Source organism: Fulmarus glacialis, unplaced genomic scaffold (assembly GCF_000690835.1).
Source record: "Fulmarus glacialis isolate BGI_N327 unplaced genomic scaffold, ASM69083v1 scaffold6384, whole genome shotgun sequence".
Classification (NCBI taxonomy): Eukaryota; Metazoa; Chordata; class Aves; order Procellariiformes; family Procellariidae; genus Fulmarus; species Fulmarus glacialis.
Genome location: NW_009205986.1, coordinates 27,467 through 42,678, shown reverse-complemented (window position 1 = coordinate 42,678; position 15,212 = coordinate 27,467). Strand labels below are relative to the sequence as shown.

At 39.3% G+C, this 15,212-nt stretch overlaps 1 protein-coding gene across 1 annotated transcript in view; it reads left to right on the top strand.

Moving 5' to 3' along the window:
* The window catches only part of FRMD3 (FERM domain containing 3), a 63,983-nt gene that overhangs the window by 28,773 nt on the left and 19,998 nt on the right, over positions 1-15,212 (top strand). The window contains exons 5-8 of the mRNA XM_009575572.1: positions 5,928-6,015; positions 7,823-7,911; positions 10,251-10,314; positions 11,345-11,433. Coding sequence (XP_009573867.1) covers positions 5,928-6,015; positions 7,823-7,911; positions 10,251-10,314; positions 11,345-11,433 — 330 coding nt within the window. The remainder of the gene's footprint in view (positions 1-5,927; positions 6,016-7,822; positions 7,912-10,250; positions 10,315-11,344; positions 11,434-15,212) is intronic.

Sequence of the window (15,212 nt, the reverse complement as noted above, 5' to 3'; positions counted from 1 at the left end):
TACCTTACAGCCCTGGGTTACACTGAATGTCCTCTTCATTTCAGCCTTGATAGCCCATGCTGGGTCATTTACAGTTTCCCAGTATAGGCATTTAGATTTATCCATCAGGCTGTATGTTGGAACATGTTCCTGCAACTTCAAAATTATCTAATTCTCTCTAATTTAGCTATGTGGTATTAAAATGCCATTGTGTTTGCTGTAATAGGTGAATAATTTGTTTGTTTCTATTCTGCTATATTTTTCTGGTGTATTCTTTCACTCCATAATTCTTATCAGTTGTAATTTGGCTGAATTAGAGAGATGGCTGGAATGCATATTGATTAGAAGTTTGAAATAACAGGTTCTCCAGGTCACCTAGTCCTTTCCCTGAAGAATGATGTGTGTGTTGCTTTCCTCAAAGCTCTGTTCTTCTGAACCATTTTTTCCTTACAAAGTGTGCTTAAAACCAATTAAAATTAAGGAACTGTACTTGTAATTCTGGATGCACTGACTAGAAAATGGTAAGAGCGAGATGCTGTTTGTTGGATTGGTGTTTCATGGCACAGAGAGTATTTCCAGAAGCTTTATGGTGGTGAGGAGCAGCTTTACCTGAGCATGATTTTAATGGAAGATGCAGTTGTAGCAGTAATCTAGAGAAAGGAACTTCACAGACAAAACAGGTGTCTTTTTCCTCCTTTTTTCTCAAAGGTCTATCTGATACAATGAAAAACTGAAAAGATATATCAATACATGTGATTTTTCTTTTAATGGGAATTCCAAGAAGTATTCAGTAGAAAGGACAATCTACCTGAATTGAAAAAGGTAGCGGTTTTTATTGTAACACTGATATAGTTTTTTAGCTTTAGGAAAGATTTATTTTGTGTGTGTATGTGCACGCGCTTCCCCCACCCCTGAGAAGAGTGATCATAATCACGATCCACAAATGTGGTTGTATTCTTTACCAAGCTAGTTGTTGCCTGTCTCATGGCGAGGTTTGGATTCAGGTTCTGCGTATTTAGCATACTGCTGAATTCAGATGTCTGTGTGAATTTCTACAATTTCTTCATCAGCTAAAAAGACCTATTTCCTCTGCGCCTCTCCTCCTTCCCCACCTCTTCTTTATAAAGAAGGCTTTATGGGCCAAGTGTGTCTGGATCAAAAGAAGAATCTACTGTGATGTTAAAAACAGATAGCTCAGTAGATGTCTCTGTATCATGGGAATAGATTTTAAATTAATAATAGGTAAATTAAAACTGCATCTGCTCTGTAAATGTATTCTGTCTGTTGAATAGGCTTAAAGCTGTCTGCATCACTGCATCAATTTATGAAGTAAAGTTGAAATACAAGTACCTAAACACAGATTTCCGTCTCAGCCTGATCTCTGAAGCACACAAGTAATTTGAAATGTTGTGGTAGAAGGAGTTATGTAAGTGGCACATGTCATTACAGCATGTGTGGTGTAAAATTAAACCCATAAGCATTTAGTAGACTCAGTACAAGAGTTTGATTATTGTTTTAAAGTGATTATTCAGGTTTTTCTCATCCTAGAATTCTATTTATCTGAGAGAAAAAACCATTTTGCAGTACAAGTTAAAATTGATAATTGAGTGTTGTGCAGTTTTCTGAGTTTTATATGTTCCAGCAACATTTTAGCAATTCAGCTACTTGCCAGATGATAAGGTCCCTTTTCATATGCAGACCCATTTAAAGGCTTTTTTCCTCCCCGCTGCTGCCTGGGCAATGTGCAAAGCCTGCCCTCCCTATTCTGACAAACTGAGCCACAGCCTACAATGCAATTTCGTTTACCAGCATCTTCATTTACTGCTTTTCTTTGAAATTACCACCACCGTTGTGCTATTGTGAAACACTGATAATTGTAGCAGATTTGTTTTTCAATACCACATAATCCTCCTCAGCACCTTCATTCTGACTAAAAATACTAGCAGACAGACTGTATTTAAAAACATCTCCACTGTGTACCAAAATCTACTGAGCTTAAAGGAAAAGTAAAAACTACTCAAGACCTTTAGCACCATAGCAATTGGAGCCTCAACCACTTGTAAAAAGATTTAAAGAAACAACAGCAAAACCTCAGCCATGTAGTAAGCAGTTCTGTGATCAGTATATGGTGTAGCTAAACGTGTTGATGCTTTATGCAGAATTCTGGCTTTTTTTTTAGGTTAAAAGGAAACAGGTAGTCTGGTTCTGCTGAGGGATGTTCTGTTCAAGATCTGGGATATAACAAGGAGAATATTTCATAGATGGAGATTCTTCTTGAAATAGTCAGTGTGGTCTCTCCTGAGACTGCAGTGAATTATGTCCACAGTTGCAGGGCAGGGCAAAGGGTGTTTGATGGAGACTGAGCCTATGTTATTTAAAGCTTTATGGCCGATACTTGTACCTGGTTTGTGTGGAGGTGAATACGTAATGCTTCTAGAGGCCAGATCATTATGTACATACTTATTTATTCTTTGAATTAATTACATTGAAACACCCTACAGACCATAGATACCCAGAAATTAATTGCACTTGGGGCATGCTCAAGTACAGTATTGCTATTGTTTGACATAGAGATAAGGCAAAAGGATGGACAATAATTATGCCTTTTATTATTATTATTAGTATGTTAATGGTAGTATCTCACAGCACTTTATAAGTCAGTAAGAGGATCAGAGAAGATACATGAAGTGACTTCATTAAGGTAATTCAGGAAGCAAGAAACCGAGAATGACATTTTTCTTCGCTGTTATTGTTATATAGTCTGCTCTGTTTGTTAAAAGGAATTAATGCTCAATCCTTTGCTATCTTATCCTTGGCTTTCACTAAGTTTCACTAGTTCAGTTTGTAACAGAAATGTACCTCAAAGGAAAGGTATGAAGGGGAGAAAACTCTAGGGTGAATTGGTGTTGGGCAGCCAGCAAAACAAGTAGATCATTGCTGTGGCACATCCTGGAAGTATTCCCTGTTGAGCTTCCTGCCCTTTGAAGTGCTTCAGAGTTGGGGGCCCTGTGGGGAATAAACAGAGCTTGTACGTACTCTAGTGTGTACTTCTCATGACCCTAAAGGAAAAAACAGAGCATGTTGCAGACTTCTCAGTCTTCTCTTAAAGTCTTTGTTTCATTAAAATTTTATTAGGAGCTTTTAGATTGATTCCTAGGTTGAATCATTAATTCATAGCTAATAACGCGGAGCTCTAATTTCACAAGTAACCCACATTTTATTATTTGTATGATATACAGAAACTTTTCTGTGTAACCGTTTCTTTTACTGGTCCTGTTGAAAAACTTCGGCTCGCTGCATCTGGGTGCTATAGTGACTGCAGCATATGGAAAGGGAATACATCTTCCATTCAATGCTGAATACATACTGAAACATTTGGGAAGTCATATAAGGTCAAAAGGAGTGAATGCACTGAGAGAGAGACCTGACTTTCATGAGAGAACCAACTCACAAAACAGCAAAAATGCGTTGTTTAAATATTCCCTGTTTTTCCACTGTAAGAGGCATTAGTTGAAACACTTGCATGAATGAGGAAACTTTATACATTTTTGTATAAGGCTGTTTGTTGCTTGTAGAAAGCCCAAAGGCTTTTTAACAAAGCCAATCAAAAGCATACCTAATGTTAAATCAATGATTGTTAAAAATATGTTGACTTTGCTGATAGAATTTGCCATAGTTACATTTTTATTTAGTAGGGAAAATTTCATTGCTAAGTTACAGATGAAAAGCGTATTATCAAGGCTTGAATATTAATCCCTTGATAAGGGATGATAAGAGGATTTTTTCATTTGATAATTACCTTGACTCTTCTGCTTTGTGATGTTCTTTTAAGGCTTTGCATAGTAGCCATTTGATTAGCCTGTAATCCAACAAGATCAAACTTGTCCGCGTCTTCTGCTTTTTTTCCCAAGTACACAGCTTGTTCCGCTTGATGTGCACAAAGACAGCGTAGTTTCAGAGGCTATAGGTGAGGAGAGCATACTAATTCTTTTTTAATGTGTCTCTTTAATAATAATTGGAATTTAATAATTTGTTCCCTTTTGGAAATGCCAAAACCCCCAAATCACATTGTTCCAAATTATTTGTCGCTTTTTGGTCCTTTCAGACCAGAAGACTGACTACTTTCCTTTGTACCAGCAAAGGGAGGTGGGAAGAAGATGCATTTTATGATCTTATTTTTCTGTAAGGCCCTATTTCCAATAAGCGATCAAACCATCTATTTGTTTTTATTCCAAGTAATTTAGGTCAAGCTAGTTAATTACTTCTGTCCTGTGCGGTTGGTACATGAAACAAGCTTGTTGCCTTTTTAAGGCTCATTTATGGTCTTACAGTTGTGATTACACTTAAAGTTGTGATTTATTAGTATTGAAAAGGGAGGAAAACAGTTTAGTAGAGCCATCAGAAAATTGATTGGGCAAAATAAGCGTTTCTGTTTGTTTGCTGCTTTCATGCTGTCTTCTCCTTAAATACTTAGCTGTGTAAATGCACATTGTAATTTTTGGTGTTCCACTTGATACGTGTTGTTCTCTATTGGAAAGTGGTGAGAATGAGACCAAAAAAGGAAGGAGAAAGAGGGGCACTTCTTCTCTAATCTCGTGTGGTTTTTATTCTTTAAAAGCTAAACATCAACAAAAATGTGATCTGAAGTAAAGTGCAAGTAGTGTTGTATCAAGGAGGACCAAAAGACATATGGAAGGAGCCAAAGAAGTATCATGGGATTGACTGGGAGATGATGAGCAGTGAAGTACAAATGAGCATGAATTAGAACTTTGTAACAGAAAAGGTTACTGACACTTGCATTGCCACAGGCGTCAGCTTGGTAGGTTCAAAATGGGATTTGACATCCACAAGCATCCCAGACGTTGTCTTAATTGGTAAATTGAACTTTGGGCGGGATACTGAGTCTTGTATGTCAGTACTTGTTGGTTTCTAACTACTGGGGGATAACAGACCTACAGGGAAATTATTCTACACCAGTGCACAGAGCAGTTTTTAAATGCCAATTCCCAAGTGCCACTGGTCACAGTGTGAGACTGGACCCCAAAATGCAGGGGTAAGATAAAGTATGACTATTGCTGTGTTCCTTGAAGATTTATCTATGGCTCATTTTTTGGATAATTTGCATGAGAGGCATTTATGAGGCCTGGCTTTCTAAAGGTCCTAAGCACTGCTCGTTGTCACAAAACCGTATTCTCTATCAGAATCATGTACTCTAGTCATGCAAATACATGAATAAAAGAATACTCAGAACAGTTCACTGACAAACAGGCATTGTAAATCTGTGTTAGAGCTTATTGTAAAGGCAGGAGTTAGAAGAGCAGAAATCAAATAATAAAACCTACTCTAGAACTCAAGTCTTGCACGCCATGTTTCAGGCTTTAGTGTATATTCATGGTTGATTATAGACACCCTAAAAATAGGAGCATATAATGGAAATTCTGAACTACCATGATGGTAACAGGCACTGCTATAATTAGGCATGCATCTGAGTAGACAGTGTAATATGATTGCTGTGTTTATGCCCTGCGCTGGAAAGAATGTCTGTTAATCCGCACAATCCTTTTAAATGGGTTGGGGAGCAAGGGTTTGTGGAAAAAAGATGCTGAGGTTTATTTCATATTCAGGCTGACGTGCATGTATATCAAAAGACAATAGATACTTGCAGGATATCCGATAACTCTGGTTGACTGCATAACATGTTGTTATCTTAGGATTGAGAAAAAAACATCAGAATTTACCTGAAAACATCAGGCACTGTACAATTCAGCAGGAGAAAACATGTGAAAAATTTTCTACCATTATATTATAAACAGAACATAGTTGACATAGTTTGCATTTCAGTAAGAATTTTTCTTTCCTCCCTTTTTAAGCATTTAAACTCTCCAGTCAAAAAGTCTTTTTCTCCTATTTTCTTTTTGCTGTCAAACTAGTTTCTTTTGTAATTTCAGAGGTCAGAGCCCAGCTGTTGCTGAATTCAACTTGCTCCTGAAAGCATATTCTTTGGAAACTTACGGTGTTGATCCTCATCCTTGCAAGGTAACAGTTCTTTTTACTAAAGAACATTTTAATAAAATGTTCTTTTTGCTACCATTTAGTAAAAAGCCATTAACTGAATTGATTTAGCTTTGTTTTTTATCCAGGCACAAATAGAGAGTAATTCGTAAAAGAACTTGCCCTGGAACTACATATTATTTTTAAGCCTTGGAAGAACATTGACTGGTTGACATTTCTGCATCAGTCAAAGGAAAGGTCTCTCCAGAGGAAGCAGAACATCAAAGGAGAATGTAGTAGAGTGTCATGACAAAAGCTTTGATTATACTTCATAATTTCTTTGCATTTAATGCAAAGGTTTCTCTAAATATTCCAGGTGTGAAATATTTTATGTTTGCCAAGATTTTCAGGATTCAGCATTATTCTTGTCCAGAAGATGCAACAAATTGTTAGTCCTTGGCAGATTAGTTTTTCAAACACCATCAAAATATGCAAATCTTAGGAAGAACAGCAAACCAAATGTATAGAGAGGAGAACCAGATATACATTTGCATATTCCTCCACTTCGCTGTTTTGTGGTTCTCTGTAAGAAGGTGGTTTTAGTTACCAGTTCTAATTATCTCTTACACCTGCATTTTTAATTACTTGGTTTTATCTGCATAGTCTGCAGTGCTTTTTAGTGTTACTTGCTTCATATTTTAACTGCTGCTTTTACTTTGACTTGTATACCATCTCTTTTGGTGGAACAGCAAAACTGTTAACTGTTCTGGTGGTAAGCTCTAGTCAGTCAGCTCTAACATAGAGCTGCATCGTATTTCATATGTACTTTGCTAGGAATGGTGGTCCTGTGTGAAATACAGGGTCTGGTTCAGAGCTCAGTGAAGTCAGTGACTTAGTAAAGTTTAGTTTGAAACTATACTGCAGATTTTCAGAGGGCATCCCAGAGACTTACGTTGGCACTTAGAGTCAAAACTGGATCAAAATTTCCTCTTTACCTGTCTGGCAGGGTTTGTAGTGTGAGGGCATGCAGGGGTTCACGGCCTATGCTTGAGGAAAATTTTTCAGTCTTCTGGAAGTGAACTGCAAAGCAAGGTGCTTCCCTGGCTCCTTACGATGTGCTCCTTCCAGTGCTGTGGCTGCTACTCCAGAAGCATCACTATTTCTGTTCTCCCTTATTTTGTTGGTGGAACGTAAGGCGCAATGAAGTTGACTAACTTTAACAAGGTGAGGATCTGGAACTTGGGATTGACAGGAAATCCAGTTAGTACAAAACTCACCTGAATCATTGTGCAAAAGCTATGAGCCAGAACTTTTATTGTGGAACTAAAAATTTAAAAAATGGTCTTTCCTATTTGAAAGCAAGTATCACCATATGTTCTGGTTTCTACTCAAGAGTACTTGCTTGATGTAGTAAATGCTGTCTGTCAGCAGTACTTCCAACACAACATCTTGCAGAGGAACAATGTATTGTGAAATCTTAAAAAATACCAGTGTTGAAGCAGATATGAATCCCTGGTTTGTGTTAGTCAGCACATTAAGAATGGGACATACACAGCAGTATGTTTTCAACAAAATTGGTAAGTATACCTAAGGATTCCCTGTTGTCATTAGCTACAGGTAGATGGAACCAAAGCATAAGATGCTGTTACTCAGTTAAATGCCTAGAAATAAATGAGGCCTGTATTGCCAAGAGCAGTCTTTGTTCTTTAGAAGTGTACAATTTGAAGGCAAAATTTATTTCGAAAAGGAAAACTAAATAGAGGTAATCTATAGTGGAGTAAAAATTCATGCTATCAGTAAGAAATAACTCACTGGATGAGGGGAAAATTATACTTCTTTTTTCTCTTTCAAGGACTCAACGGGGATGACTACATTTTTAGGATTCACAGCTGCAGGATTTGTAGTCTTCCAGGGGAATAAAAGAATTCATTTGTTAAAATGGTAAGCATGTGAAGTAAGAGTAGATTAATATGCAAGAGTCTTTTCTCCTGTGTCTTCCCTTCTTCCTACTATCTTCACCTGCATCTATTATCTTTAAGGTGAACCACGTGAATATTCCCTCTCGTGCCCCATCATGTTCTTTTTTTAAAGGATCTTAGATGAGAAGTATAATAATAATAATTTGGTCTTGTTCTTCCTCTAGTGAAAATTATTCCACAGGGTGCATTAGTCAACATAATGCACAAATGCTAAAATTGAGTAAGCTGATTCTTCAACTATGCTGTAAATCACCAATGGGGATTTTGGCAGAGATATCTGGAAGAATTTACAAGAGTCCACCTGCATCTTTATTTGTGACTCTTGGAAATGTTGCTATTTCCTCATTTAATTAACCTCATCTTGAAAACTATTAAAGAACATATTTGGTAAGCAGAGAAGGAGATGAGAATGCCTTTGAATTTTTATTTTTTAGCCTCTTTATTTAAGAAGTAGACACGCAATTGTCCTTGGTTTGTCTGGCTTTGCTTTTCTTTTCTGCTCCTGTAAAACATTTGACTTAATTGGGCAGCCTCAGCCACATTTGAGGGAGAGGTAAAACTGAGCTTCCGCAGGTGGTGTAACAGCAGCTGGCCATGCCCTCAGTAATGTGGTGCAGAGTGAGCATAGTCACGCTCAGACATTGATAAATCGCATTTTAGCCCTGCCGCTAAACAGATGCCAACAGCCGTTACTTAGATGTGGCTGCTCCACCTCAGTGCTGCCAGCCTGTCTTGTGGGAAGAAGATGGGCAGGAGGTGAAGAAATGGTGAGGTGGTTTTTTTGTGTAGAGCTGGTCTCTTTGCTGCATATCCATAGAAACCTCCCCAAGAGCTGACTAACCTGAAATCGTCAGAGGTATAAAGTCGGCGTGGTCCTGTCTGTACGATTCTGTTCCATGTGGAACTCTGGGGACTTGTCTGTCAAATACATTTGTGATGCTGGATTTGTGCTGCAGTTTCCCTAGGTTTAATTTCAGGTAGCCCTAGTCACAGTGCTTTGGTGGTTTGTGCTTTTGGCATAAGGACAATGTAACTATAACGTCAGTCTATGGTGCAGGGAGGAGAGAACAGCACTTGCCGAGCATGTATCCACCATACTCTGGGAAATGAGTTTCACGGCGCTTAGTTTTTCATGTTACTCCAGGATAACGTGTCCCTTCGGAGAGCTCGGTGTATTCATTTAGTCCATTGGCATTAAACCAGATGCAAAATGAAATAGTGATAGAGGAAAAGCCATTAAGCTGTCTCAGTGTTACGCTGGCCGTTGGAAGGTCGATCTGGTGAGATTTATCTGAACACCATGTACTGCTCCTTTCGTTTCTGAGACCTAGAAATGAGTGCTAATAGCTTTAACTGATATTAGCTGATATTTGCACTACACAATGAAAATCCAAATTCATATTTGAGATTTCCTTTTCAATGGAAAAGCTTTCTCAACTGGAATGATTTTTTGTTGTTGTTGTTTAATGTTAAAGCAAAACTCTTGTTGTAAAGTTTCTGGGATAGCATTGTTCTTGCCTCCAGAATCGTTCCCATTTCAACCATCGGACATCCAAAATCTTTAGAGAAGTTTATGAAAAACTACAGTGTCTTCATTTTAGCTGTGGTAATGACAAAATTTTCATTACAATTTAAGCACAGGCATCATATTGCCTTTATATCGTGCATTACTTTTCCATATGTAGATTGTTCTTTCAGCCTTGGTTAAATTAAATTTTGATATAGGTTTGCAACTCACAAGGCCCCAGTAATAAGTGCTGTCAAACATTTTCTTCTTCTTCCTGTTGTGTTCTGTCTGCAAGTAGTCAGTTACTAAGATGTGTGATATGAACCCACAATAAGTAAGAGTAGAGATAAGATGTTGCTGGTAAAAAGTGCCTGCATCTAGAAAATTGTATGCCTTCTTATGCAACATATGCAAGCTCAAAGTATTGTCTTTCCCTCAATTAAATTACATTAGATTTTAAGATGTAAGAGGAATTACAAACTGTAATAAATAGAATGTAAACATAAGCTTCTGGCTACTTTTAATTTTCTCTGCGTTTTCCAGCAACCGAAGTTAATTCTTTGAAGGTGCATAGGGATGTAAAAGAAATACTTTGGGCTTATGTTCTCTATTCTAAAGAAAATTAAAATATTAAATGCTTTTATGCTAAAGGTTGTAAGACCTCTGTTGAGGCTCTTTTTGTCATTTGACAGCCTGCTTGACTTTGGTAATCAGGGAAACATGCATGCAAGTTGCTTTTCTTAGCTGTAGATCTATCTATTTTTCCTATACTTAAATGATTTTTCTCTTTCTAGGTGTGATGTCTATAAACTGAAATTTGAAGGGAAGACTTTTTATGTGTTTGGAGCTCAGAAAGAGGTCAGGTTTAATATTCTTACAGAACTTCTACATTTGATTTAGAGTCAACTAAAATATAAGTTATTTTTTAACTAAACAAACTTCTAAACAATCAATAATTGTACTTCATATTGTAACTAAAATGTAGATTATGAGTGAAAGTGAATATTGCTGTTGTCAAAAGAATGCCTAATTTGCAAAAGGTTGAGACATTTCTCACTTAACATTCATGCAGTGCTATGTTGATTGCTCGTGGTTTTGGTCATCTGTGTAGTCAAGTTTTAATGGATTTTAAAGCGCTAAAGCTGTACCCACCCACTCTAAAGCATCAGCGACATCTGTATATGATTGAAAATTCAGGTGGGCATTGATACCTGGATCAATGTGAGGTACTTTTAGCTAATTATGATCATCTCCTCAAATCTTGGTCAGCTGAATAGGCTGGAGTCTGTCCTAGGTAGTTAGGAGTCCTATCATTGGGCTCTTGCCATTGGAATCATAGAGATTTTTGCCTACAGCATGCTATAATCAGTTCTTCCCCTAGGGCAGAGTGACACAGCCCAAGATTATGGCTTTGGATGCCATCTAGATGATGAATAGAAAGTGGAGGAAGGAAATAACGCCAGAGGTATCAGGGGCTGTTTGTGTGGTTGCAAGGAGGATCTGACAGTAGGACACAAAGAACAGGGAGAAGGGGGTGGTAAGTAGTGCAGCAACTGTGCAATGTGGAGTATTGAACGTAGAGACTTTCCTCCTTTGATTTTGGCCTGAAGACAGTTGGTACAGATTCATTCTACAAGCCGCTTGCACATAGCTCGTTTCTGCCGCCTCCAAGCATCCCCTTTTATTTCTGAAACAGTTGCCTGGGCAGTTTAAATATCAGCTATGTATGGGTTGTACTTCTGTGGGTGAACCACAGATGGAGGCTACACAGGAAAACTTGGTCTTCAGTGTATGTGGTTCATGGTGATGCTGTCAGGTACAGCTACTTCAATCTTTGAAAATTCAACATTTTCATTACTTTTATTTGCTTTCTTTTCTTTGCACTTAGAAAAAGGCTGTGCTGTCATTCCATACCTCTACACCAGCAGCCTGCAAGCATCTTTGGAAATGTGGGGTGGAGAATCAGGCTTTTTACAAGTATGTAAACCTGAAGTCATTATCTATACTAAAAGTAAAAAAAAGTGCATGTGAGTAGAAGATTGTTCAATGTGAAATGTTCCATTTCATTAACGGAATTCAAAATGCAAACAGAAAATATGCAAATTATTGGGGAATATTATTTCATTTCAAGCCAGTATTGTAAATTGTTTAAAATCTGAATGAGGCAGGAGGGTTTTGGCAGTGAATAATTACACTTTTTCCAGCACACGGTTTTTGCTGCTCTGTAGTGTCATGTTGGATGGACACAGTACTGCACTTGTGTCTGGGAACATAGTTGTTAATCTTAGCCCTGCTGTTGAATACCTTGACAATGGAGGAAAAAATCTGATATGCTTGATTCTCTGCACTTTTCTGCCAGTAGGAAATGTTCTCCCGCTTGAAATCCAAGCTTTAGTAAGAGTTGATTGGAAAAAAAAAAAAAATTCTCTGCAATGATTGGGGGAAAAAAAAAAAGACAACGTTCTTAGGTACATTTTGAACATACATCTCATTTAAAAAAAAAAAAACAACCTGTAAATTGACAAGAAAAAAGGAGTATCTTCCTCCTTATTCCCTAAAAGACAACCTGAAAATAATTCCTCATTAAAAAGTTCTTATGCATTCTCTCTGCCCTCCATTGACTTTGTCAGATCTGTTTATTGATGCTTCCTTTCAGGCATGTAGCTTTTATTCTTGCTACTTAGTCTCTCCTTACGACATCTTGCATATTTTATAAAAAATACTGTTTCTGTTTTGGAGCATAGCAACACCAGGGGGCTGTTATAAGGGTAGATAATAACTAAGTAGGAAGAATGGGTCTTCTAACAAGGATGTTAATGACCTGCTTTATTTTGGAGAAGATTCCTTCTTTTGTTTCAACACTGATACAATAATATATCAATATAATCTATTCAATTGATATATTCAATGAAGAAATGGGAAATATGAGCTGGCACTATACAGCTGTTAATTCTCTATGTTAACATCTACTGTGTTTGAGACTGACTTAATAAAAAGATTATCAGGAAGTGATTTCCATTGGAAGTACATGTAAGTAGGAAAATAGTGGATTGAGCTGTTTTGAGTGGTATTTGAGCAGTTTTATTTTATGTTACTAGAAATAAATATAGAGGATAGGAAACAATTCCCACACAAAGGAGAGAAATTAGTGCTCAAAGTAAAGATGTTTGATGAAGACTCATAGAATATCATCTCTCTGCTCTTATTGTTAAATGGTTGTAATATTAACTGTTTGGGTTTTGGTCACAAATACATGGTTGTGGTGGGTTTGGCCTTGACTAGGTGCCAGATGCCCACCCAGCTGCTCTCTCACTCCCTCTTCTCAACAGGTCAAGGAGAGAAAATAAGACAAAAAAGCTCATGGGTTGGGATAAAGATAAGAAAATTGCTTACCAATTACTGTCATGGGCAAAACAGACTTGCCTTGGGGAAGGTTAATTTAATTTGTTTCTCACCATCTTACTCTATTTTTAAATGGCAATAAAGACAAAACTAAAGACACCCCTCCCCTGTTTCTTCCCAGGCTCAACTTCACTCCTTCATTCCTGACTCCTCTATGTCCTCCTTGCCCTGAGAAGCGCAGGGAGATGGGGAATGGGGGTTTCAGTCAGTTCACAGCAGTTTCTCTCTGCTGCTCCTTCCTCCTCACACTTTTCCTCTGTTCCAGTGTCCTTCACAAACTGCTCCACCATGGCCTGCAGTCCTTCAGGATAAACCTGCTGCAGCATGTGTTCCTCTCCGAGGGCCACAACTCCTGCCAGGAGCCAGCCCCTCTGTGGGCTCTCCAGGGGCTGCAGCTTCCCTCAGGGCATGTGCACCTGCTGTAGTGCAGGGTCCTCCAGGGGGTGCAGTGTAGATATCTGCTCTGGTGTGGTCTTCCGTGGGCTGCATAGGGACAGCCTGCTCCATCATGGTCTTCTCCACAGGGTGCAGGGTAGTCTCTGCTCCGGCACCTGGAGCACCTCCTCCCCCACTTTCTTCTCTGACCTTTGTGTCTGCAGGGTAGTCTCTGCTCCGGCACCTGGAGCACCTCCTCCCCCACTTTCTTCTCTGACCTTTGTGTCTGCAGGGTAGTCTCTGCTCCGGCACCTGGAGCACCTCCTCCCCCACTTTCTTCTCTGACCTTTGTGTCTGCAGGGCTGCTTTTCTCATGTCTTTTTCTACTTTCCAAATGTCTTCAGGGCACTACTGTGGGGTTATTTCTTTAGCATGATTGCTTAAAATTATGCTTGCCTGTTTCAATTTTGGTGGGTCTTAAAAGAGGACTGCTTTAGTAAAATGAACATTGGTAGTGATACTCAATGAAGAGGAACCTGGCTGATAGATTGGAAAATAGTAATGGCTAATATGTGGAGTGCAGAAAAAACCAACAATCCTCCAAACATGAAACTGAAGCCAAAGCAACCTGTAAATAAAGGCTTAGGATAGTGGTTTTGAAACAGCAGACGTTTTCATACATTTCAGAGAAACTGAGCTGTACAGTGTGGACTGTTATTTACTTAACAGCATCAGATAAATCCTGTCTGCCTATGTTCTGTATGATACCAACAAGTTAATTCTAATTAGATTAGAACAGATGTAGCCAGGTTGTGTAAGTAATTCATGATAATGACACTTTGCCTTAATTAGATTTGGTCCTCTTCTCTGCTTAGAAGAGCTTGAGGCTTGGAATTTAAGATAAGGTCATGATCTCTTGGCATGTCTTGAAAAACAGAGCTTTAGCTCTGTCTCGATCCAGGCTCAGGGTTGACTGTTGTGATTATTTTCAAGTAGATATAAACCATAGAAGATTGTCTACTAGGGTCTGGGAATGAGAGACTCGATATGAAATCAATTTGCCATTTTGAAGGCAGAGAACATCCAGGAGATGGCGTGTCTGAGGTACTCTTCCATCATCTTCGTGATAAAAGACTATGATTAAAGGTTGCCGTGTACTTCGTGATTTGACAGAAGCAGTAGGGTATGATGTAGGCTACTAAGAAGTTGACTGCATAGAGACATTGGAAATGCAACTACTTTTGGAAACAAGTGTGTCCCGATCCAGCGTCAGGGGAGGTTTCGATACAATCCCAGGAGCGTGATTAAGACAAAAACGAGGTCAAATGCTGCCAATTTCAAATGTCCTAAACGACTTTTATTATCAAACTTATTAGCGATAGGATAGATTAGGACAAAGATAGAAATTAAGAAAGCATTCGGGATAGAGTCAAGAATAGTCACCACCATGGATCCGCGGCGTCCCAAGGGTCCAAGTCCTTCAGTGTTTCGGAGCTGGGCGGTCGCGCCGGGATCCAAATCTCTCGGTGTTTCTGTTTCGGTGGCAGGCGGTCACGGCAGGCGGTCGCGCCGGGGTCCAAACCTTCGGCGTTTCGGTGGTGGGCGTCGTGTCAGGGGGGTCGGCAGTGAGCGACACGCCGGGCCTTGTCTGGGCAGCCCCCTTTATCCTCACTCAGGGGCTGTGGTTTCCATGGCAACGGCAGGTACTTGCACGTTGCTACATTCCTGCGCAGGTGCGTAGGCTTCGCACGGCTCCAGCCTCGCTCCTCATGCGGCTAGCACGCGGCTAGCACGCGGCTGGCACGCGGCTGCACATGCGCACACGCTCCTCACGACTGCGGCTAGCGCGGGGTCTCTCGTGACCCTCGGTTGAGCCCAACCGAATCCTGCGCACGGCACAGCCCCTGCAAACCAGAGCTGGTCTCCATGGCCCCGCAGCCACTCCCATACTCTTCTTCGCTTAGACAAGCAATCTTTGA